At 41.1% G+C, this 22,893-nt stretch overlaps 1 protein-coding gene across 1 annotated transcript in view; it reads left to right on the top strand.

Moving 5' to 3' along the window:
* efhc2 (EF-hand domain (C-terminal) containing 2) overlaps window positions 1–22,893 on the top strand; it is a 118,090-nt gene that overhangs the window by 5,372 nt on the left and 89,825 nt on the right. Inside the window, exons 2-4 of the mRNA XM_041211811.1 lie at window positions 1,362–1,550; window positions 4,705–4,855; window positions 14,109–14,332. Of these exons, the coding sequence (XP_041067745.1) occupies window positions 1,362–1,550; window positions 4,705–4,855; window positions 14,109–14,332 (564 nt within the window). The remainder of the gene's footprint in view (window positions 1–1,361; window positions 1,551–4,704; window positions 4,856–14,108; window positions 14,333–22,893) is intronic.

The following is a 22,893-nucleotide window of genomic DNA, read 5'->3' as shown; positions in this document are numbered from 1 at the left end:
TGCCAAAACTGGCAAGTGCGGGAAACCCATTGTTCTGCAATGAACAACAACGTCATCTTGGAAGCCTGTAAGCTCTTAAAGCTGTACCCACACTTTAAAAATTTTCAATATGAATCACAATTCCACTCTTCCAACTCCACTGGGACTCATCTAAGGCCCAGACCAATCATAAAATTGAGCAATTAATGCACACTTAAGGGTTTTATCCTCCTGCCACTGGTATTAAGCTAGCGGCAGGTGGAGGGTTCACCATACAGGGAACACAACAAGCAAACCCTTGTGTGCTTGCTTCTGGACTCCCGGGGGGTTTTCTCATTCAAAGGTAGTCAGTTCACAAGTTTCCACCTATTCCGTGTAGAACATTGTAAAGGGTGCAACAAAGATTCACCAGAGTGCTATATAACAATATGTAGAAAAACTTTAAAAAAAAAATGTCTTCTCACTAGAATAGAGAAAAGTGAGAGATAAATATTTGAAAATTATGGAAGTTTCCGTGAGAGAGTAAAAGGTGAAAGATTGTGTTTTTGCCAGTTGGTGAATAACAAAGTGCATGGACTCAGAATAATCACCAGCACAAGAAAGAGGGAAATTGTTGAGGAAATGAAATCTTGGTGACCCTAGTGCTGGACAGGTGAGGTGCATATTTTGTTTTAATTCAATTTCACAATCTGGGAGTCATTGGCAAGGTGGGCATTTATTACCTATCCCTAGTTGCCCTTTAGAAGGTGGCTGTTTTTGAATGCCACAGATGGCAGGCACTTTGCTAGAATGCTTGGCTTGCTAGGACACTGCAGAAGCCAGCTAAGTGTCAGGCACATTGTTGTGGGACTGGAAACATATAAGGGCATACGGAGTAACATGCTGTCTGTGTTTCCTTCCTTAAAGGACCTAAAATAACCAGCTGAGTTTTTAATGACAATTAAAAAACATTCACAGTCACTTTTACTAGTATCAGCTCTTTAAAGCTGAATTCAAATTTTCTAACTGCATTCTCTGGATTATTAATCCAAATCGCTGCATTATTAGACCAGTAACATATCCATTATACTACCAATCTGGTGTGCTGTACCAGTCCAGTACTTGAGTGGGGTGGGAAGAGTAGTCTAAGAAAATATGTTATTACAGCATTTTATTGTATCAGCAAACAGCAGTAGTTAAAATACACTGGGTTTGTTCACACACTTCTCTTCATGACATAAGAACAAAGAAGCATCAGGAACAAATTCATTGCATACAATAAGGTCTGATTTTAACTGAGTTAAATCTCACCCAAAACGTTCATTTTATAATTAACACTAACAAAGTGAAGCCTGGTGGTGAAGTTTTTCCATTGCTAATCGTTGTTTGTTTCCTTATTATAGTTAGGAAAGGAGAAATTTCATAAGTCTCATCACTTTGACTTCCCAAATGATGTCCCTACGATGGTGGGAGAGGAAAAACCCGGCATTGGTGGTGAACCATTGTTTGGTCAGAAGCTGAAACCTAAGTTCAGTGTATTCCCAAAGGGACAGGGCAGTGATGCACCAGCGTGGGTTGTCTTTGACAAGCAGGTACGCTTTAGTATGCATGCTCCAAGTGAAACATCTGAAATAAAGTGTTTCTTGGAGAAAGTATGCTTGTGTGGATGTTTAATAAAGATCAAATTCCATTACACAGCTCAGTCTGTGAAACCTTTTCTAGTCTTTGTGATTTTCTTCAGCCCTATTTAACAACACACCCTTTATTCTTCTTGCTATAGTTGACTTTAGTCCTCACTTTACTCTGTTGTAACAATAGTGGCAGAGCCATCAGCTATCGCACCACTGTACCATTAAACTTTATTCCCTAAACTTTAGCAACTTGCTATTTCTCTCCTCACTTTCAAAAGCTTCTTCAAATCTTTTTGTCAATTTCATGAATTACTTCCCGATTCCCCTACTTCTTGCTCCATATCCACCATGCCTTTGATGGTACATTACCCAATCTAACACTTTCTGTCCCAGTTTATAATGAATAATGACCACTGGGAGAGTTTCCAACAGAACCACTACCCACATGAATAATTTTCGATTACCTCCAGTTATGTTTCCATCGACCCAGAGAGTGAAATGGTTATGAGGTGCATTTTCTTCCTTATATTCCTTGATCTCCCTGTAGCCTTCAATGTAGCCATGTGCTCCCCTCCATTCTCCAACTCCATAGTACTGTCCTTCCTTCATTCTTCTTAAAACCCAACTTTTTGACCAATTTAGGAACAGGAGTAGGTTATTCTGTTTCACTTAATTCAATCATGACTTATCTGCAGCTCCATCATTGAACCATATCGTTCGACAGCCTTGCATAATAACAATCTGTTGATTTTTGTCTTGAAAATTTCAATTGAAAACCCCACAAAATAGAATGCTACATTTCCACTACCCTTTGGATAACAAAGTGCTTTCCTGATTTCACTCACAAATGACCTGGCTCTAATTTTAAGATTGTGCCTCTTGGACTGGAATACTTCACTTTTCTACATCTAATCCATTGACCTCTCTTATAATTTTAAACACAGGGAGGTGGTGGCATAGTGGTATGATCACTGTACTAGTATTCCAGAGACCCAGAGTAATGCGCTGGGGACCTGGGTTCAAATCCCATCATTAAATTCAATAAAAATCTGGAATTAAGAGTCTGATATTGTCTTACCTGATATAAAGGCAAAATACTGTGGATGCTGGAAATCTGAAACAAAAACAAAAAAGGCTGGAAAAACTCAGCAGGTGTGACAGCATCTGTGGAGAGAAAGAAAGAGTTAACTGAAGAAGAGTCATACGGACTGGAAACGTTAACTCTGTCTTTATGTGCTGCCCACATGGCATAAAGGCTATGGGCTTAGTGCTGGAAAGTGGGATTAGAACAGTTAGGTACTTGTTTGACTGGCGCAGACTCGATGGGCCGAAGGACCTTTTTCTGTGCTGTAGACCTCTATGACATCCCATAAAAAAATGAAATAAAATAAACTTCATTTGTACTACTGCTCAACCTTCTGAGCTGCACGAAATGCAATTTTATGCAAGATGCAGATGCTGGAAATATGAAGCAAAAAGCAAAAAATGCAGATCTGGCATCATCTGTGGAGAGAAAAACAGAGTTAATGTTTCAGGTCGTAGTTCCCAGAATTTTCTGTTTTTGTTCCAATTTGCCATCATAATTAAACCCTTTTAGCCTACCTGAAGTGTGGTGCCCAGAACAATATTCAATACTTAGGTGGGATCTGACCAAGATTTCTGTACAACTGAACATAACTTCCTCCATGTTGTATTCCAACCCTCTTGAGATGAAGCCAAAATTGCATTCACCCTTGTGAATGATCTTTGCACATTTTTACTAACTTTTAGTGACTTTTGTACCTGGATATTCTTATCCTTTGGCTTTTCCACAGTTTCTAGTCTCTTGCCTGTTTAGAAAATCTTCTGATTTGTCTTTTGTGAATTTAAAGTGGATGACTTCACACTGCCCCACGTTGAATTCCATTTGCCCATAGCTTTGTCCACTCACTTAATTTGTCTATACCCCTTTTGTAATTTCCAGCTGTTTTTTATACAAATTACTGTCATTCCTAACTTAGTGCTATCTTTGGTTATCCTTCTAGATCTCGCCTTTTATTTGCCTCTGAAGTATCTTGGTATTTATTTTTACATTAAAAGCACTTTATAAATGTAAGTTGTTATTGTTAAGTCAAGATTTAAAGGGAGAAAATTGATGAGGAAACAAACATATTCAGAATATACTACAAAAACAGAAATGCTGGAAAAACTCAGCAGGTCTAACAGCATCTCTGGAGAGAAAAATAAAGTTAACGTTTTGAATCCGTTTGATTCTTCTTCAGAACAAAAGAGAAGTAAAAATGTAATGAAATTTACACTGCTTAAGGGGGGTGAACTTGGATAGAAGCCAACAATAATAACAAGAAATAATAAATAAAAAGTAAAAATGAATATTGAAAAAGGGATAAAAAAATGGGAGAGGATGGAGGAGAGAGTTCATGGTCTGAAGTTGTTGAACTCAGTGTTAAGCCTGGAAGGCTGTAAAGTGCCTAATCAGAGGTGCTGTTCCTCCAGTTTGTGTTGGGCTTCACTGGAACTTTGTAGCAGGCCAAGGACGGACATGTGGGCATGAGAACAGGATGGTGTGTTGAAATGGCAAGTGACAGGAAGGTCCGGGTCATGCTTGCAGACAGACCAAAGGTGTTCCACAAAGTGGTCACCCATTCTACATTTGGTTTCTCCAATGTAGAGGAGATTGCATTGGGAGCAGCGAATGCAGTAGACCAAACTGCAGATTTCCAGCATCTGCAGTATTTTACTTTTATTTCAGGATATACTGTTGTTTAGCTAACAGATCCCAAGTAAATAGGTTTCAACAGTCACAACCCTGTTCCCATTGGGTAAAGGTCCACACCACAAAGTTGCCCATGTTTTAATACTGAAATGAATAAGTGAAAAGAAAGGTTGTGATGGTAAAGTACGAAATACTCATCTGAGGGCGAGACTAAGAGCATGTTACTGAATCGCTGTGGAAGATCATCTGTGTAAATGATTCTGAAAATGGCTACAAAAAGAATAAAAGTATTTAATTGTCTACCATTGATTATCTAAACACCCCTGCCTCAGTATAAAGGAAAACATAATTTAGAGGCTTTAGATTCATAAAATGTCAGTAACTATATGCATTGTCCAACAGGTGCTTTGTTTTAAAGCCTATTTTCAAGAAAGTGTTCATGAAAGAAGAGAAGAACAGTACCGAGTAAGAAAGTGCAAGATTTACTTCTACCTGGAAGATGACACAATACAAGTTGTTGAGCCAGAAGTAAAAAACAGTGGCATTACTCAAGGTACAATAGCATTCTTTAAGAAAGAACTAAAGGCTTAAGCAATTCCTTTTCTTATATTACTTACTATTCTAATTAGAATATTCTAACAATCTCTTATTCTACTCTGGTCTAACATATTAATTTAGTGCAGAGATTATCGGACTGATTATATGTTTGCATTCTCTTAATATGAGGCAATGGAATTGAGAGTACAGGCAGAAAATCAACCTTATATATATAATGTATTTCAATTGTTATAAATTTACCATACAGTTGGCAACAGACCCATCTCTTGGGCTCATAAGTGATACTTCTTGTGATCAATCTGTGAACGGCTAATGTACAGTATTTTATAGCTTCTTTTTTGCAGCTAGGAATCTTAGACCAATTGAAACAATTGCTATTATTCTGTGCTTTAATCCACCCTCTGCCCTTTATTCCAGGGCTTTCTGAAGACTTAATTGAGACTTCAATAATAAAGAAATCAAAATTCCATTCAGATTTGCCAAGTTTCTTCACAAACAGTTTAAAATTTGGTGGTAAATGAGCAATCAGTCACGAGGCGGCAGGTGCGGGGGGTGGGGTGGGGGCGGGGGGGGGGGGGGGGGGGGGGGGGGGGGGGGGGGGGGTGGTGCGGTGTGGAAACAGAGGGGAGTGGGAGGCAGTTTTAATATGGGTGAATGCATGGGCTTGGGTGCTGGAGGCTGAACAAAAATCCAAATGCAGAAGCTGGCTGTAACCCAGTGACTCTGTATTCAGTTGCATGACAGTAACTACCTTGGGAAAGGTAGGTTGTCAGTTGAGATATTTAATTGCTCGATTAGAGTGATATTGGCTTTGGTTGATTTGCACATTAAATTTGGGTCAAGGGTTCCCAGGTTTCCTGGAACCCGCCAGTGAAAGTAAGGTAAAAACACAGTAGCAATTGAGGGAGCTGAAGCCATGATGGACATTTTTTTTGCAGCGCGTGGCAAATTCTTTGAAGTGTGTGGGCCCTATTAACTTTTTTGTGCAGCTGCAATGCTCAGCAACTCCAGGGGATCATGGCCTGCACAGGAACTTATGGGTTGCTGCGTGGCCACATGACCATGCAGCTTAGAAGGTACATTGCTCAGTGATCATAGCTGCTTTCTCACCTGCTTGTGTGAAAGAGTTTGTTCACAGTATTTATGCTGAGAGGTCATTTTACACACTTCGGAGTTTTGGAGTACTGCTCTGCACCTTGGAGCTCTGATCCATCAGATCTGCAAGGGTGCCACTTACACTGTGTTACTTTGGACCTCAGATGAGGACCCAGATGTCCAACAGCAGCACCAACAGCAGCTAGAGCAGTAGCATCAGTAGCAGCGCCCACTCCTAGATTCAAAGTTCCACCCGAGAGGGGTTCAGCATAGTGGTGCAGCTCACAGGAGGCCATACACGACATACTGGGTCTACATGTAGAGGTTAAGCTTTCGTAATAAGTCAGAACTCCAATGTTTGAGGAGGTTCAGGCTGTTGTATTTGGTCATGGCAGATGCCTTCAGCCTGCTGGAACAAAACCTGCTACCAACTGGACCTGGTGGTCATGATGTCAAAGTTACTACCGCTCTCAATGTTGTTGCCTCTGGATCCTTGCAGCATTTTGCAATTGGAGGCACACAAAAAACAGGTGACTGATGGTTTCTTTGCCAAGGCCGGCAATTATGTTTACTTCGCCTACGCTGATTGTCAGAATCAGCATGCATTTGGGTTCGCAGCTCAGGTTGGTTTCCCAAAGGTGCAGGGTGTCATAACGTGACAATTAAGAAGCCCAAAAGATCACCCATGAGTATTCATCAAGCGCAAGGGTTAGAAGCAACAAGAAGACCTATCTCGGAAGCCTTGATGCTTTCATTCCACAGCAGTCCACCCACCCCAATAGCTTTGCACTGGAAAGTAGACTTACCAGCTGGCTGTTCAGAGACAAGGGATACCCACAAGAAACATAATGGATAACACCTCTCAGAAACTAGAGGAATGAGGTCAGGAGCTACAGAATGAAAGTTATATGATGTGTCACTGAGAAAGCCATTGGCATGCTAAAGATATGATTCAGATGTCTGGATAGATCTGGAGGGTACCCTTAAGTACATACCAGCCAGGGTCCCCAGAAGCGTGATGATGTACTGCACCTTGCACAACATTGCACAGCAACAAGATTTGGACCTGCAGGAGAGGACAACCTTCTCAGATTATTCCGAGGAAGAGGGGAAGGAGACAAGCGGAGCATTCTGCAGGCAAGGCAGCACCAGCAGTGCATATTGCTGTCCCAGCTGCTGCTGTGATTACAAAGTTTACTGAGGTTCCACCAATGCACCCATCTAACAATCACATGTAAAAGCTATTTTTACCCTCCACGCCTTCCCCCAATGCTGCTAACACATAGCATTCTGAGAATAGCCAAGTCCCCTTTCATAGTCCCCATTGTGCAGCATCAAATCATGTCTTTCCATTTTTTATATATGTGATACAGAAATTTAACATTCTAATAACATGTAAAATACCCATTGAACTACAAATGTTTAGCAAGAGAACAGTTGCCAGTACATTTCATTTTCTCTGCTGGTCAGAAAAGTACCCCGTTTGTTAATAGCCCCTGAGTTACACCATTTGCGCCTGAAATGAGGGTGGGGGTGGGACTTGACGTTGTATACACTGAGAGGTTGTTTCCGCTGGCTGAGGAATATAGAACATGGGCATAGTCTCAGGATAAGTGAACAATCATACGGACATTTTTAAAGGAAACTCTGCAAAAGTCTGGATTATATATAAAATAATCATGGGCAAATGTTGCCCAAAATAGCCATTTTCGGCACAGAACAAACAGAATCCTGAAATAAGAAAAACCTTACATTTATACAGTGGCTATCTTGACCTCAGGAAGTCCCAAAGTGCTTTACAGCCAATGCAGTGCTTTTGAATTGTAATCACTGTGTAACACTGCACCCAATTTATGCACAACAAGCTCCCAGAAGCAGAAAATTGATAATTTTGGGGGAACTTCATGATGCCACTGTTCTTTCACTTCATGACCTATGTTTAAACCTAGCCCTAGCTTATAGGAGAGACATTCTCCTTTCCACCTGCTTGCTTGAACAATATTTGGGCAGCCTTAAAGCCCGCTCTCATTGGGCTTGGGGCCCACCAGGCCTAGAATTACAGCCCCAGATTTCCAACCTCAATCTGATAGGCCATGTGAATGCTGATATACAAAATGGAAAGGTCACATTATGTCAATAGAGAATCATCTTCATTTGGGACAGAGTGGATGGAGTTTAGTTGTTTGTTGTAGACCTGAAGTTGATGCCTGCCTGAAATCAGAAGTGGTTCTGTTCCCCATCTTTGATTTTTTGCGAGCTACTTGTGATGTTTCAAGGGCAAATTCGCCCACCGGCCCCATATATTTTGAACCCTGAATCACACCCTTCTGATCCCTGACCTGGATTAGTTCTGAAGAACTTAACCTAAAGGGTGTGACTGTCTCATGGAACAAAGTATCCAGGTAACATTTTCCCTCCCTGATGCATCGCAGTGTCTGAAACTTGGATTCATCAACTTTGAGCTGCTGGGAATATAAAAGCTCTGTGGGAGATAAAAGATATGATTCAGTACAGTAGAGGTAATGATGCCTGAAGTTATTGTTATGCACATAATCATATTTTAGTGGCTGTTGATCTCATGTCAACATGATTAAATTTTGTCTGCCATATGACTAATATTTAATTCCATCGTGAGATAGCTGCCAGGACGCCACCACCATCTCCGATGGCCAATTACACTGAGACACTACAGATCTCTAACAGCTCCTCCTGTGCAGGTGTCAGTTGACAGATGGCTGGAGGGTCACCTCCAGTTCTCTGCCTCCCCCTGGTGTACTCTGTAGTGTCCTGCAAGGAGAAATTTAGAGACCTATGATTGAAAATAATGGCTTGTGTTCACCAGATGGATGGAAAGCATTTGTTGTGGGTGACTATGGAGGAAGGGCATGACATTGTATAAGGAAGACGGGGAGTGTCATTGGTGGATAGACAAATGGGAATGTAAAGAAGTGCATAGACAGAGAGGGATGGATACACCTGCAAGGTAAGTTGATATGAAGAGTGATGTGTTAGAGGAGGCTAGACAAAGCAGATGATATTCGTTTCAGGTGAATGTATCACTGTACTCATCTTTCCTGCCCTGCTTAGGTCATTAATTCATTTTGAGTATTGAATCCAAGGGTGTGGCTTCATGGCCCTGTGGCTTCATGGCCCTGCTGCTGACCAACTGGCCAGGATGCATTACAACATTTTCACTGACTAGACACAGCATCTGATGCTTTTTGAACTTACCCAGGCATTCAAGACAGCTGTACTGAAACAGATTTTTCACAGCACCACATTCCAGGGATTTCTCCTGCCCAAATATGCCCTACATCAGGGATTCTCAATTTTTTGCTTCTGTGGCCCCCTTCAGTGTTATAAAAATTCCATGGGCCCGCTGTAACACTAGTTTTTTGTATATAAAAATAATTATACAATTAAACATATATTTAGTTTATTTTTGTTTTTCTTATATAATGTGAAACTTGTTGCTGATACTGAGCAACAGTTCTGAAATGACATGATGGTATTGTCAATCACACGTGCATGCCATGGCCATTATTCATCCTGGCTTGGTATTTTGTTTTCATTGCTGAAAGTACAGCTTCACATAAATTGGTTTTACCTATAAGTAGGTTAATGGAAACTGTGCTGATTGTTGTTGAAGGAGTTTTGCAAACATTTGGATTTTGATGTAAATGATGCTGGACCCTGACGAGGAGATCAGAAGAGTGGTTGGCCTGTTTGGAAAAAGTCTGCTTGAGTAATGTGGACTGTAGTTGTTGTCCCTTTGGCTGCAGCATGATTTGGAAATGGAATACAATTAGAAGATAGGAGAAGCAGTGTACAGAGGGCAGAGGAGGAAGAGGGAGGCGGAGGTAGCCGGGACCCCTTTGCTCCAGACAAGCGGATACTCAGATTCCAATAAGATGTGGTCCCAATGTCACAGTTGCTGCACAATAAGAGCCATGCAGCCACAAGGAATATTGTGGGGCAAAACATTGACATCCTGAAGCAGTGATTGGTTCATGGTTCAATAGGTTGTGGAGGACCCTCTGCTACTCATCAGAGCAGATGTCCAAGTTTGTGGTGATCAGCTGAGATCTTCACAATCTATCACAAGGATGTAGTTGAATGGCCACCAGATATTTGGAGGTCACCTCTAGAGAGGAGGAGGTCAGAAGGAGAGTTCACCTAAGATGTCATCCCGTCATCACCATTCCCAGAGACAATTTCACATCTTTCAATTCACTTGCTACATACCATCCTCTTGGCCAAAGTTCCAAAATAATTGGTGGAAACAAAAACCCTTTCCATAACAACTATATCCAAAAGCACTTTCAATAACATACAAGACTGAAATATTCACCCTTGTGCCTTCAGTTAATGCCTGTCTTTCAGATGCCTTGCCTGGCTGAGTGCCCCTACACAGTGACTATAGCATGGCTGCTGGAAGATGGCTAACTGTCATTGGGGGAAATTGCAGGTGGCCTTGCAGGATAACCTTGAGCAGCTCTGGTCTTTCAGGGTCCAGCTTCAAATTGCACTACTTTGGCATGGGCAGCAGCAATCTAGGTTAGCTGACTGAAACAATAGCAAGTGCACAGACTGAGTGGCAGTGGTGGGAGCCCAAATGCTGTCATCCTGAGAGAAGACAGCAAGATTGTGCACTACAGAGCCACTGCCTATTACCTGAGGTGGTGCCTCAGCAATGTTAGTAACCTGTTGGAGGATAGATTGCTGAACTGCTTTGAGAGCCTGAATGCCCCAAGTACTGGTTTCCAAAGCCATGATGGTAGCAGTCTGAGCCTGCATGACACTAAGAAGGTATCCCGTAACCTCAGTTCAAGCTTCCACTGCAGAACTGAGATATTTGGGTGACTTCTGCCTGTGCTGAGGTGGAAGTCGAGACAGCAGCCACCAAATGTTGCCCCGTGGAATGGGTTCTGTAAGTGCTGTCATGGAGTTGGCCACCACTACCGTGGTGGAATGAATGGGCTCCAAGCTGCACATGATTTCCTGTGCCAAATTGGTGCCGGACTCTTCGGTAGTCACAAAGGACTATTTGACAGGTCCGCCAATGCGCTGGGCATCTTAGTGTGCATGACCATCAGCATTCTCCTGTATGCCGCCCCATTGAGGTCCTCGTCTGAATCTCATGTGGAAGACCTCGGCTGCGACCTCAACCTTCAGTAAGCTGGCACATAAACTACCCTGCCCCCCAAGTCTGGCTACAGCCCACTCATGCACAGTGACTCACCAAATGCAAATCTTTGCTCAATGTTACCTTCTAAGGTACATGCAGTGTCAATATCTGAGCTAGTGACTATGAGTGTCAGATCAAGTGATGCTGCTTCTTCATCACAGATCTGGTGTTGCTCTTTCTCTTAAGTGACTGTAGTGGCTTGCCAGATACTTGTTGGGCATCTGAAAGCATAAATGCAGAAGGGTTGAGAGAAGGAGTTGGGGTGTAAAGCTAGTGCTCCATGGTCACACTGTGCAGTTTTTACTTCATGCCGGATAGCAGAATGTGGGTGAGGTGGAATTTGAGAAGGGGCATAAAGCAGGAAAGTACCATCTCCTGAGTGGTCTCAGTGACACAGGATGCAATAACTTCTGTCACTGTTGGCCCCATGATGTGGAGCACCTTCTCTTGGTACCTTCTCCAGTGCCTCTATATTCTCTTCAAGACCAAAAGTGTGCACAGTGCTATACATGTGGTCTAACCAAGCTTCTATTACGTTTAACATAATCTCTCTGCCTTTCCATTCTGTTCCTCAAAAAATGAACCCCAGTGTTTTCTTTGCTTTTTATGGCTTTGCTAACCCGTGTTGCTACTTCTAATGATTTGTGAATCTGTACCCCTAGGTCCCTTTGCTCCTTTACCCCATTTGGATCCTTATTTGCCAAGTAATATGTATCAGTTTTGGTCTGTGCCCAGCAGGTTTGAATTAAGACTTCCCAAATTCACTTGGTTAACAATACTTATGTGATGGTGCAGTTGATGAGCTCTTATGCAATTAGTTTGAGCTGAGCTTTTGGTCCCACAAAAGTGAGGAGTCGAGCTCAGCCCCTCCTTAGTGCATAATAACATATTTTAAGCTGACAGGAAATGCAATTCACAAAAGCAGGCTGTACTCCAAACAATATCTGTGGACCTCAGAAGACTTTAGGGCTACAAACCAAGAACTGGAAAGTGTTTTAGGCTAGATAGCTCTTGGTAGCACAGAGATGATGTGCTGAATGGCAGCCTTCTGTGGTATAAACTTTCTTTGTTCTACTTCATGGAGAAGAAAATCATGTGTGGCATAGAACAGGCTGCTGATTTGCAATGAGTCTATTTCACACTAATGGCTTAGAACAAGTTTGCCCCCCCCCCCCCAGTTGTTTAATGCAAGATTAAGGGAGTGGTGAAGGGTGTGTTTAAAAAAAAAAAGGACTATTCATTCAGATGGGCTTTGAGGGCAAGGGAATAAGCATATCATCGGAATCATTGAAAGATGAACTCATCTCTCATACCTCTGGCTAGAGGGTGTTAAGATGGCCCTCCTCCTTCTGTTGTTTCCTCAAGGACTACTGTTACTCTGTATGCTCCAAATACAGGCCTTCCTGTATCGTTGCAGCATAGCAGTGTGATGCAGATGTCCCTTGGTGAGGCAAATTGGGGAATCCCACCAGACTTATCCAGACACCTTAATTTCTGCTTTAGCAGCTTTATGGTTTTCTAAATAATCTTCCTGGTGGTCTCCTGGAATTGATTATACCCATGTTGCTCAGGTGTGGTGGGATTGCAGAAAATCATGAGCCAGATGTATAGAAAGTAGCCCTCATCTCCCAGCAGCCACTTTGTCACATTGGTGGAAGGGATGAATACTGGGGAGGTGTTTGAGGGTCAAAGAGGGTTACAGCTTCCTGAATAACTTGCACAGACTTGCATGATCCTGTTTTTGTGATTGGAAATGTTAATAGAGTGGAAGCTTACCTGTTCACGAATGCTGCTTGCTAGGATTCTGATGCACTGATCTCACTATGTTTACAGTCATTGATGCTCTGGAAGCCAGGGAAACCAACTACTGCTGCAAATTGGCGAGCTCCCTAACGTTGGCTGTTGTGGTCAATAGTAATGATGACGTACTATTTAGTCCTAGCAAGCAGAGCATTAGTGACCTGCTTAGTGTAGTTGTAAACTGCATTTAGAGTGAAATGGGTTCTGTCCCCTGCAGCATACAAGAAGGAGTCAGTGGTAAAGATGTTAAGAGCTGTGGTGACTTTTTGAATGTCACTGGTAATGCATGGTCCACTAGTTTGATAGGCCACCAATAATGTTGCAGGAGACTACTGGGGTCTGAAACAGCCTGTGTGGAGATGAGTAGTCCCTGATATATTGTTGCTCAGGTAAACCCAGGAAAACAATTCCTGGCTTATACACACCATGCGTGTGCTAAGTGTGACCTGCTACAAGCAGCCCTGCCTCTGTTGCTGTTCTCTAATAGGCACAACTAATTGTTGAGGCTGCTGCAGCTCCACTTCCTCCAAACCCACCTCTATCAGAATAAAACTGGCAATAGCAGGACCCAAGTAAAGTGAGAGAAAAGGGATTAGGATGCTGGAAGCTTTCCTGACATTCCAAACAACACAATGGCACAGAATTCCTGTGGTTTAATTACCTGTAGGTGAATTTCATTTACTACTTCAGTGAGACAATTTCGCTAGGTATTGCAGACAGGTAGGGTACTAGGCAGGACTTCTGTCATTTGTATTAAAATGGCACAGGGGCCCTAATTATTTGATAGCAACCCGATTTGTATGTATTTGTGAGGCGATTCCGCACCCCCCCCCCCAACCACCTAAAAAAGAATGTATGGTAAAAGAAAACATCAATGGGAATGCAGCAGTAAGTATTCTGCAGTGATTTTAATTACTTGCTTGCCCTGTTCCTCCCATTTGGACAGAGTTAAAATAGCTCCTACTAAGTTTGCATTACTGATAGCTTTGCTAGACTCTGAAAGTTATGGTGAATTAGATTTTGCCCAAGAGTGATCTAAGATTGAGAGCCAAAATAATGTAGATTAAGCAGGATAGAAAGCAACCAAAACATAACAGCTAGAAAAGGAGGGAGATGGAACAGAAAAAAGCACACTTATAATCTAAGTTTTCTATTGTTGTTTTAGGAACTATAATCCATCGTCACCGTATTCCACTTCCGTCTCCAAATGATGATCAGTTTTACACAGTGGATCACTTCAATATTTGTCAAGAAATTGTTTTCTACTCAAAGACATTTATGATTGTAGACTGTGACCAGTTCACAAAAAATTTTCTGCGGAAAATGGGTGTCAAACTGAATCCCCCTGGCTGCATTCCTGAAGATCCTTACACTTCAAAGCGTGAAGAAGTAAGAGCAATATTTTTATATGAGAAAAAGTATATTTGGAAAATTAACCTAGCAGATATGTCAATGAAATAATGTTATAATCTGAACAATATAAATCAGAATGAAAATTGCCACTGGCTCCTATAGTAAGTTAATAAATATTTCATGTCTCGTACATGTTTTGATATGATGGAGGGATCAGAAATTTCAGCACAAAAACCGTGATTTATAAATTAATTTTTGTTTTACATATCCAGCGTTTATTTTTTTCACTTTTCATATATTTAGAAACAGTTTTTCTAACTGACAGACAAGTATTTCTCACAACTTGATGCCACCAGGGTGATGCAACTTAAAGACTTTACTTCTTTCCTCTTTCTCTCTAAGCGGATCTCATGTCTTCTACATGCCAGAAACTGTAACCCTGTGATTCAGAGACCCTATACTCTTTAGGACTCACTGAACCCAAGATTGCTGGTCATCACTACGTTTAATTTCACTAAAAATCACTTTGGCAGGTGACAATACCAACATACCACACTTAAGCTGGGCTGAGATTCTGAATGAACTAACTAGGTGTATTTAGAGAAATTAAACAAATAAGACATACAGGACAGCCCAAGGCTATGTACAATGACTGTAATAAATGACCTGTGCTGTACTCTCTCCGCCTGTGTTGCTCATGTAGCTCAGACAGTCTAAATATCAGCCTTGTCTAGATTAAATCATCTTTTACTTATAGGTCAGGGAGTGAATTGTCTGCAACGCCCACCACTATTCTGTCTCTGATGAGTTCAGACTTTAAGTCACAGTATTCACACCTCTCTGCCATCCTGTAGAGATCATTCATGAAGGAATGGACAGGTTCCCCAGGCAGTTGGACTCTCATTAAATTTCGCTATCTCCAATATTTTGTTGGATCACAAGTTGAAATAAATGTCGAAGGATTTTTAACTTCATCAAATTTGGTCAATGATTCATTAGTATCCTGTCATGCAGTGATGTCATCTCCAGTTGGCTCTGTTGAGTAAAGAGGTGTCCTTAATCTTGCTCTTCTTCTGACTACTTATTTATGCTTATCTTAAAATCCCAATTTTGTGACTGGTCTGGACCTTGGATGAGTCCAAGTGGAATTGGAAGTGTGGAATTGTGATCAGTGTTAAAGATGTTTAAAGTGTGGGCGGGTACAGCTTTAAGAGCTTGCACGCTTTCAATATGGCAATGCTGTTCATTGCAGTCACATGGGCATGTGAAAAGTTTTCCTACTACATCGTCACCCTCAAGGTCACAATCAAGACGGACCATAAACCACTGGTTACCTTATTGAACAAGAGGCAACTTCGGATTTCTTCCATACACCAACTGGTACGGGCTATACCTCCCAACCATTTGTAAAGAATTCTTTGCAGGCACTCCCTGTAAACAACGTCATTTGCAATTTGCAATCCAGCTGTTCAGCCAGTATCTTATGCAACATGTCGTCTATCACTGCATGATTGCTCTCGCATAAACCATTGCTGAACGGGCTCTCTGCTGCAGTATAGATGACTATGATATTCAAATTTTTACACATGTCCCAAATTCATCATGCGCAAATTCCCCTCCATTATCCATCAGGGACTCAGTTGATGTTCCTAATCCAGTATCCACCCATTTCTTCATGACCTTATCAACAATGGTCTGTTTGTCCTTACCATTTATTACCATAGGTAGGCTAAATCTAGTCGCCAAAAAAATGCCCTGATTCTTGTCCCATACTTTTGAGTCCATTGCCACTACATCATTTAATTCCCTGGCCAGTGGCAGACTCACAACAGTACATGGCAGCGTCCTTTGATATTTAACACAAATGTCACATTGTGCCGTGACTTGCTCAATAAGGTTGTCGTATTCTTTATCAACCACTCCAGCATCCTGTGGTTGAGCTTTTGATTTTTGCGACGCTGAATATGCAAATTGTCTATGCATCTTCCAAATAATTCTTACTCACCAAACTTTTTTCCCCAAAAGTTAACAAGACTGTTTGACGAGAAATATCTGGCTTCCTTAATGGCAGGCAATAATGGCCTGACCAAATTAAATTTAGATTCACAGTTTTCCCGAGCACAATTGCCATGTCATTCTCCATGTCTAGCTTCACCTGTGCTTTTTCATTGACGATCTGCTCAATACTAGAGGTATCTCACTAGAGACCATATCAGTACTGATGAAGAGGCTGATCCCAGCTATCTTGCAAGGGAGGACTACTCTTTTGGAAGACGAAAGCGTGTTATCATCCCCAAACCAAAAGCAGGGAGCTCCTATACACTTTAACTTTCTGGCAATATGCCTCATTGAGAGATTCCAGGTAGCAGTTAAGCCAATCCACCTCACAAACTGTGAAAGTGCAACCTTTATCTAAAACTATATAGTTGAATGAATCAGCCAACAAAATATTCATCACCAGATTCAAAACCACAGTGACCAACACAATTCCTTCATGGCAGTCACCATCATCATTTTCAGTCTCAGAATTATCTTTTTTATGTGTTATTTCAAAAACACAATTCTTTTGCTACGGACAATTCATTGCATAATGATACTTAGAATCACACTTAGAAACGCCAATTAACCATTCCCCATTCATTTCTCGGGCTCAAGTCACTGACTCACTTTATGTCTCGACTATCAAATTGGCTAAAAGTGGAATCATCTTCAGACCGCCTATCAGCAATCCTGTCATTGTACTGGAATCTGCATTTAATATTTTGTTCATCTCAAAATTCAGCCACCATGGAATCCTCCATCCTTTGCTTTACTGCAGAGTTGCCTGTATTTGATAGGAAAGTGGCTGGAAATGACTGTTTTCCCAAAAAACTTTTTGGGGCAGATGCCGTTTGGTCTAGAAGAAAGTTTTTCAGGTGGAATTGAACCCCCATCAATACCAAAAGTCTATCGACATGAGAAAAATATGCACAATTGAGTAACTTAAATGCCAACGCAGACTCCAGGATTTCAAGGTCAAACGTTTTCAGTCTCTTATACCACTTATCAAAGTCCATAATATACTCCTCCATGGAGTGATCATTGGTTTTCTCAAATCTATCAAAAATTGACCATGCTTCATATGCTTCATATGCTTCTAACAAATCATCCTTTTTGTAAAACTTATTCAGAAACTGTAATAGAAAGCTCAATCCCTCTTCAGCATCCAAGTCATCCCAATTCTGAAAATACTTTACTCCTAATCTTACCTTTTCCTGGCATTGACAAAGCCAAAAAGATACCTGCTTCTTTCGGATTAATGAAGTAACCCATGTCTACATCGCAACTTCATTTTTCCATTGCTGACATGGTTCGTTCTCCAAGAAAAATCCGTAGATATTCAAAGCCTGAGATTTCGCATCGTCCTTCTGCCATTCTGTAACTGAGTTTGTCAGCAGCAGGCTGCTTCTTTTTCTCGCAGAGGATAGAGACAAAAAACTTCTAATTCATCAACCAATCACCAAAGCTTAATGTTCACCCCCTGCTGTCATGTTAATCCCAATGATTGTATGTTCAGGAAAAATGAGCCTGTGTGTCTGAAGCTAGCCTGTACCTTAAAAGAGGTTTATTTCCAAGACAGCAAAGTAAAGTCACAGACACTCCCAGTTCATCCCAGATACCCAGAGCAAACAGGTTTATATACTGTTGCAGTGATTCCCTAACCCTTCTCCTAGTGGGGACAGTTGTGCTTAATTACCAACTTCTATTGCAGCACATTTTCAACATTAACAGAGTGCGCCCGCAATCCGCATTTACTGCCAACAAGGGTGGCCTCGGCAGAGACCAAACGGAAGTGTAGCTAACATGTGGTTTGAGCAGCAGAACCACTTTACAGTCATGGATGACTTCATGGTTTATGATGAACAACTAGTCATCCCAGCACCCCTGCAACAGATGTCCTTCAAAAGATACATCAGGGTCACCTGGGCATCACTAAGTGCAGAGCACGTGTCTAAATCCACCATCTGGTGGTTGGGCATCTCCAAAGCAATAGAAGAGACCATCGTGAATTGCCAGATTTGTGCGTTGCACCGCCAAAACCAAAGGCAGCCACTCATTCCCACACAATTCCACAACAGGCCTTGGGAGAGGCTGGGCGCAGACCATTGTATACAATGGCAAATCCTTCTTGATCATGGTGGAGGTAAAACAACTTTATGCAATCACCACTGAGATGGCCATCAAAGCACTAAATGAGATATTTGCGAGCTATGGAACCCTGGAAGACTCATTTCCAATAATGGCCCACAATCCTCTTAACATGTGCTTCGCACACTTTGCAGCCATAGCCAGCTTCTGCCACCACGTCAGGTCCCAAGTTACCCACGGTCAAACAGTGAAGCAGATTGAAGGGCCCATACGATGAAAACCATCCTGAAGAAGAATGAGGATTTCCTTACCACACTGCTCACTTACAGGTTCACACCCTTATAGTGGAGCCTATCCCCATCAGCTCCTGATGGGCAGGAAACTTTGCACACTACTTCCAATCCTGCCGAAAAGGCTCATGCCAGGGTTGGTAGCCCAAGGACTACCAAGACATCTAAGCAAAAGAGCAGTCATAAAAACTTCTGCCTACAACAGAAGGCACCACATCAGACACAGCTGCAGCAGGGTGACAAGGCCTGGATCCCAGATCTCGCAAAATAAGGAATGGTCGTCCAACAGAACGAGAACCAACCCCTATCCTACCAGATTGGCATGGTCCAACAAAACAGGAGGAGTCTCCACCCTTTGGCTAGACTGGCCCCTCCCATCGCACCATGGCATATTAACAATGATGATACCCAAATGCCAGTCCAACTTCCAAGCCAACAGAAAGAACCAGAACCAATAGAGCCTACCAGTTCTCCAACAGAACAGTGAACAAGATGTGGAAGGGTTATAAGGCCTCCAGACTGCCTGGATTTGAAGGAAGGAGATGGGATAGTGAGAATGTTGTAATAATGCTAACACAATAATAGCAATAATGTTGGAATATCATTAAGGCAGTCACAACAAAGTAAATGCATAAGATTGATAACAATGTAAGAGATTGTAAACTGGTGTAACTCCACATCCATGGATAAAAACTTGGGGGGAGGTGTTGTATAAGGGTCTGGCATATATAGGGTTAATGTGGGACTGAGTACAATACCACCCACACAGCGATGTAAGAAGGCACATGACCTGCATCTTGGGTCCGTGTGGTGTTGGCCAGAGATGTGTTAAGAACTAGAGATGGAGATAATCCATACCTGTACCCTTTAGTGTATATATGTATATAGTTACAAGAAGTTAAGAAAGACTTGCTGTTAACGTACAGAAGAACACGAAGACTTCTTTAACAGACACATTCTGTTAAACGCCATCCCAGCAGCCTGATCTTTTAAAACCGTACTCTTCTTCTGATTGTAATGAATGTAATCATAGACTCTTAACCAAACAATCTGTACCACACTCCAGTACTTGTATTTGATTTTGCTTTACCACGATTTCCACACTTTTAAGATTCAGTCTTTAAGGAGCAAGAGCAAGTGTAGTATAGTCCTCTGCCTGCATAGCACCCACTCCTTCTTTAAGACCCATTTTAAACCTTGCTTCTTCGACTAAGCTTTTGGTGGGGATGGAGAACTTCGGTCCCTGGTTTGTGAACCTAAAACAGTTGAATTTCAGCCCTTGTTACAGAAACCAAAGATTTAAAAGTCCTATTATTCTTTGAACTGTCTGGAATGCTGGTTAGCTACAAGAAGAATGCATATAATAATTTATTGCTTCATCTAACAGACTCATTTCAGGGTAAATTGTCCACAGGTGGGTATTGTTCACATCATCCAAGCTGGTCTTCCTGGCTTGTTAAACATACCAATGGCACATGCTGTCTTTTGGTGGTCAAACACATTTGGCACAAGAACTTCTGTGCCTTTTACAAAGCACAATCTATTAAATTGTATTGATCAACAAAGCTTGTATTTCCTCCAAAAGTCTATATTCAGTGGCAATGTATAGAATTTGAGACACTAAATATCACCTAGAAGCATATTACATACTTTTTCCATCCTCTATAGATGACCTCACACAATTTTTTTTTATTAATTAATGGGATGTGGCTGTCACTAGCTGAGCCAGCATTTATTGCCCATCCTTATTGCCCTTGAAAAGATGGTGGTGAGCTGCCTTCTTGAACCGCTACAGTCACTGCGGTGTGGCAACACCCATAGTGCTGTTAGGGAGGGAGTTCCAGGATTTTGACCCAGCAACAATGAAGGAACGGCGATAAACTTCCAAGTCAGGATGATGAGTGGCTTGGAGGGGAACTTACAGGTGGTGGCATTCCTGTGTATCTGCTGCCCTTGTCCTTCTAAATGGTAGCAGTTGTGAGTTTTGAAGGTGCTACCTAAGGACCTTTGGTGAGTTTCTGCAGTGCATCTTGTAGATGGCACACACTTCTACCACTGTTCATTAGTGGTAGAGGAAGTGAATGTTTGTGGTATTGGTGCCAATCAAGCGGGCTGTTTTGTCCTGGATGGTGTCAAGCTTCTTGAGTGTTGTTGGAGCTGCACTCATCCAGGCAAATGGAGAGTATTCCACCACAGTCCTGACTTGTGCCTTGTAGATGATGGCTTTGGGAGCCAGGAGGTGAGTTACTTGCCACAGGATTCCTAGCCTCTGACCCTTCATTTCCTTCTGATAATTGAAAAGTCAAATTAATCAAATAATATATAGAGCTAATTATGCCAGAGTACTATGAAATTTGTTGGTGTGTATGTAAACAAATTGGTGCTACAATTCAATGCTTTGTTACAGGCTTTCTTGAATAGTTTGACATATATTTGTTATTTTTTTTCTAATTCTCTTTATATAACAACATTAATAAACATTATTTTGTTTAGATAAATGAAGAACTGAAACATATTTACAATTTTAATGTATGAATATTTCTTTAAAAATATTTCCAATATTTTCTAGAATATGGACACTTACAAAATGTCAGGGCAGTTCTCTTTAATGTATTAAAATTATTACCTCAAAGTAATTTTAGAAACCAGTGTAATAAATAGCACTAATCAGCAAGAGAATTTTTATTGTTAACAGTATTTTTGAATAATCTAGCAAAAATTACTTTTTATTATTAAAACAGATTAAACTGTGTTTATAAGTATGTCTACAGATTATACTGAAAGAAATTTGGTTATTTCTTAATTTGAAAAAATAGCTTTTACCTTCAATCTTTTATTCAGACAACACTATTAATATGAATCTGTTGAATAATTGAATTTGTACTGCTGAATTTAAACTGAAGGCAAGAAACTGGATTAAAATTTCACACTGGCAAACATCCAATACTAATTTACCTTTGATGGTATTGCCAAGAACATTGAATAGTTGTTATTAATCCATTTAATATTAACCCTTTTTGTAAACAAAAAATCGCTTTTCTACACTTGAGATTTAAAATATTCATTTAAATAGAATATAAATGAGTAGGACAAATTGATGGATTTGCTTTTAATGCAAAATTATCCCTTCCCTCACTGTAGAACGGAGTCAGGGAAATTTTCCTGTTACTGTGCCTGGGCGTACTGGATTGTCTTGCATTTCTGGCTGAAAATGGTTGCAAATGCTTCAGCTGGGCACCCCATCACTGAGAACGATGATGTTTCTAGAGCCTCCTCCTCCAGTTAGTTGTGAATGTTCGTGGACAATTAACTGGATGTGGTAGGATTGCAGTGCTTTGATCTGATCTGTTGGTTGTGGTATTGCTTATGTCTGTCGATAGCATGCTGCTTCCACTGTTTAGAATTCATATAATTTTGTGTTGTAACATCATGAGGTTATCCACACTGACTACATTAACATGGCTATTAACTGATTTTTCTTCTACATTCTGTTTTGAGTTAGATGTGTTAATGATTGGTTGATTTTGTTGTTTAGATACAAAGGTGATTGGCATTGTTTGATTAAGGACTGAGAGCACATATAAACAGGGTCTCCTGGGACACTATATTTATAGTTAGGAGGCAGAGATTTGTAATGCTGCACCCTGTGAGTAAACCTACTATCAAGGAAAAAATCCATGTCTTGTTTCGTATCTCACCATCTGGCTTGGATCCATTTAACAGTTGGGCTCAGCTAGATGCTGACACTGGTGCAATAAGTGGACTCAGCGTCAGGGTCAAAAGGGAAAATAGGCAAGGTATCTGTTCCTGTTTGCGATTCCTGTAGTGACCCCTACTGGTAAATAGCTTGGTGACACTTATTATTAAGACTCATGCATAAATAATGCTATTATATCAAGATACCAGAGGATGTCCAGCACCTTATAATTGTATCCTAAGTAATAAGTCAATACTGTTAGGAGAGGAAAATACCTCCCCAAGTTAAAAGAAAAGCTGTCAGTAAATGAACAGCAGTGCAGTTTGATATTTTATTTGCTGAACAATGAACACCATAATAGTGATATATTATTAGCACATAGTTACAAAGTATAGGCATGTAATAGTGGTGTGGAATTGACACATCTTGAACAGTGAAAGATGTTTATTTGTCATTGTAATGCTCCAGGTAGGCTTTCTTGG

This window comes from Carcharodon carcharias, chromosome 18 (assembly GCF_017639515.1).
Source record: "Carcharodon carcharias isolate sCarCar2 chromosome 18, sCarCar2.pri, whole genome shotgun sequence".
Taxonomy (NCBI): Eukaryota; Metazoa; Chordata; class Chondrichthyes; order Lamniformes; family Lamnidae; genus Carcharodon; species Carcharodon carcharias.
This window is presented reverse-complemented; position numbering and strand designations above follow the sequence as displayed.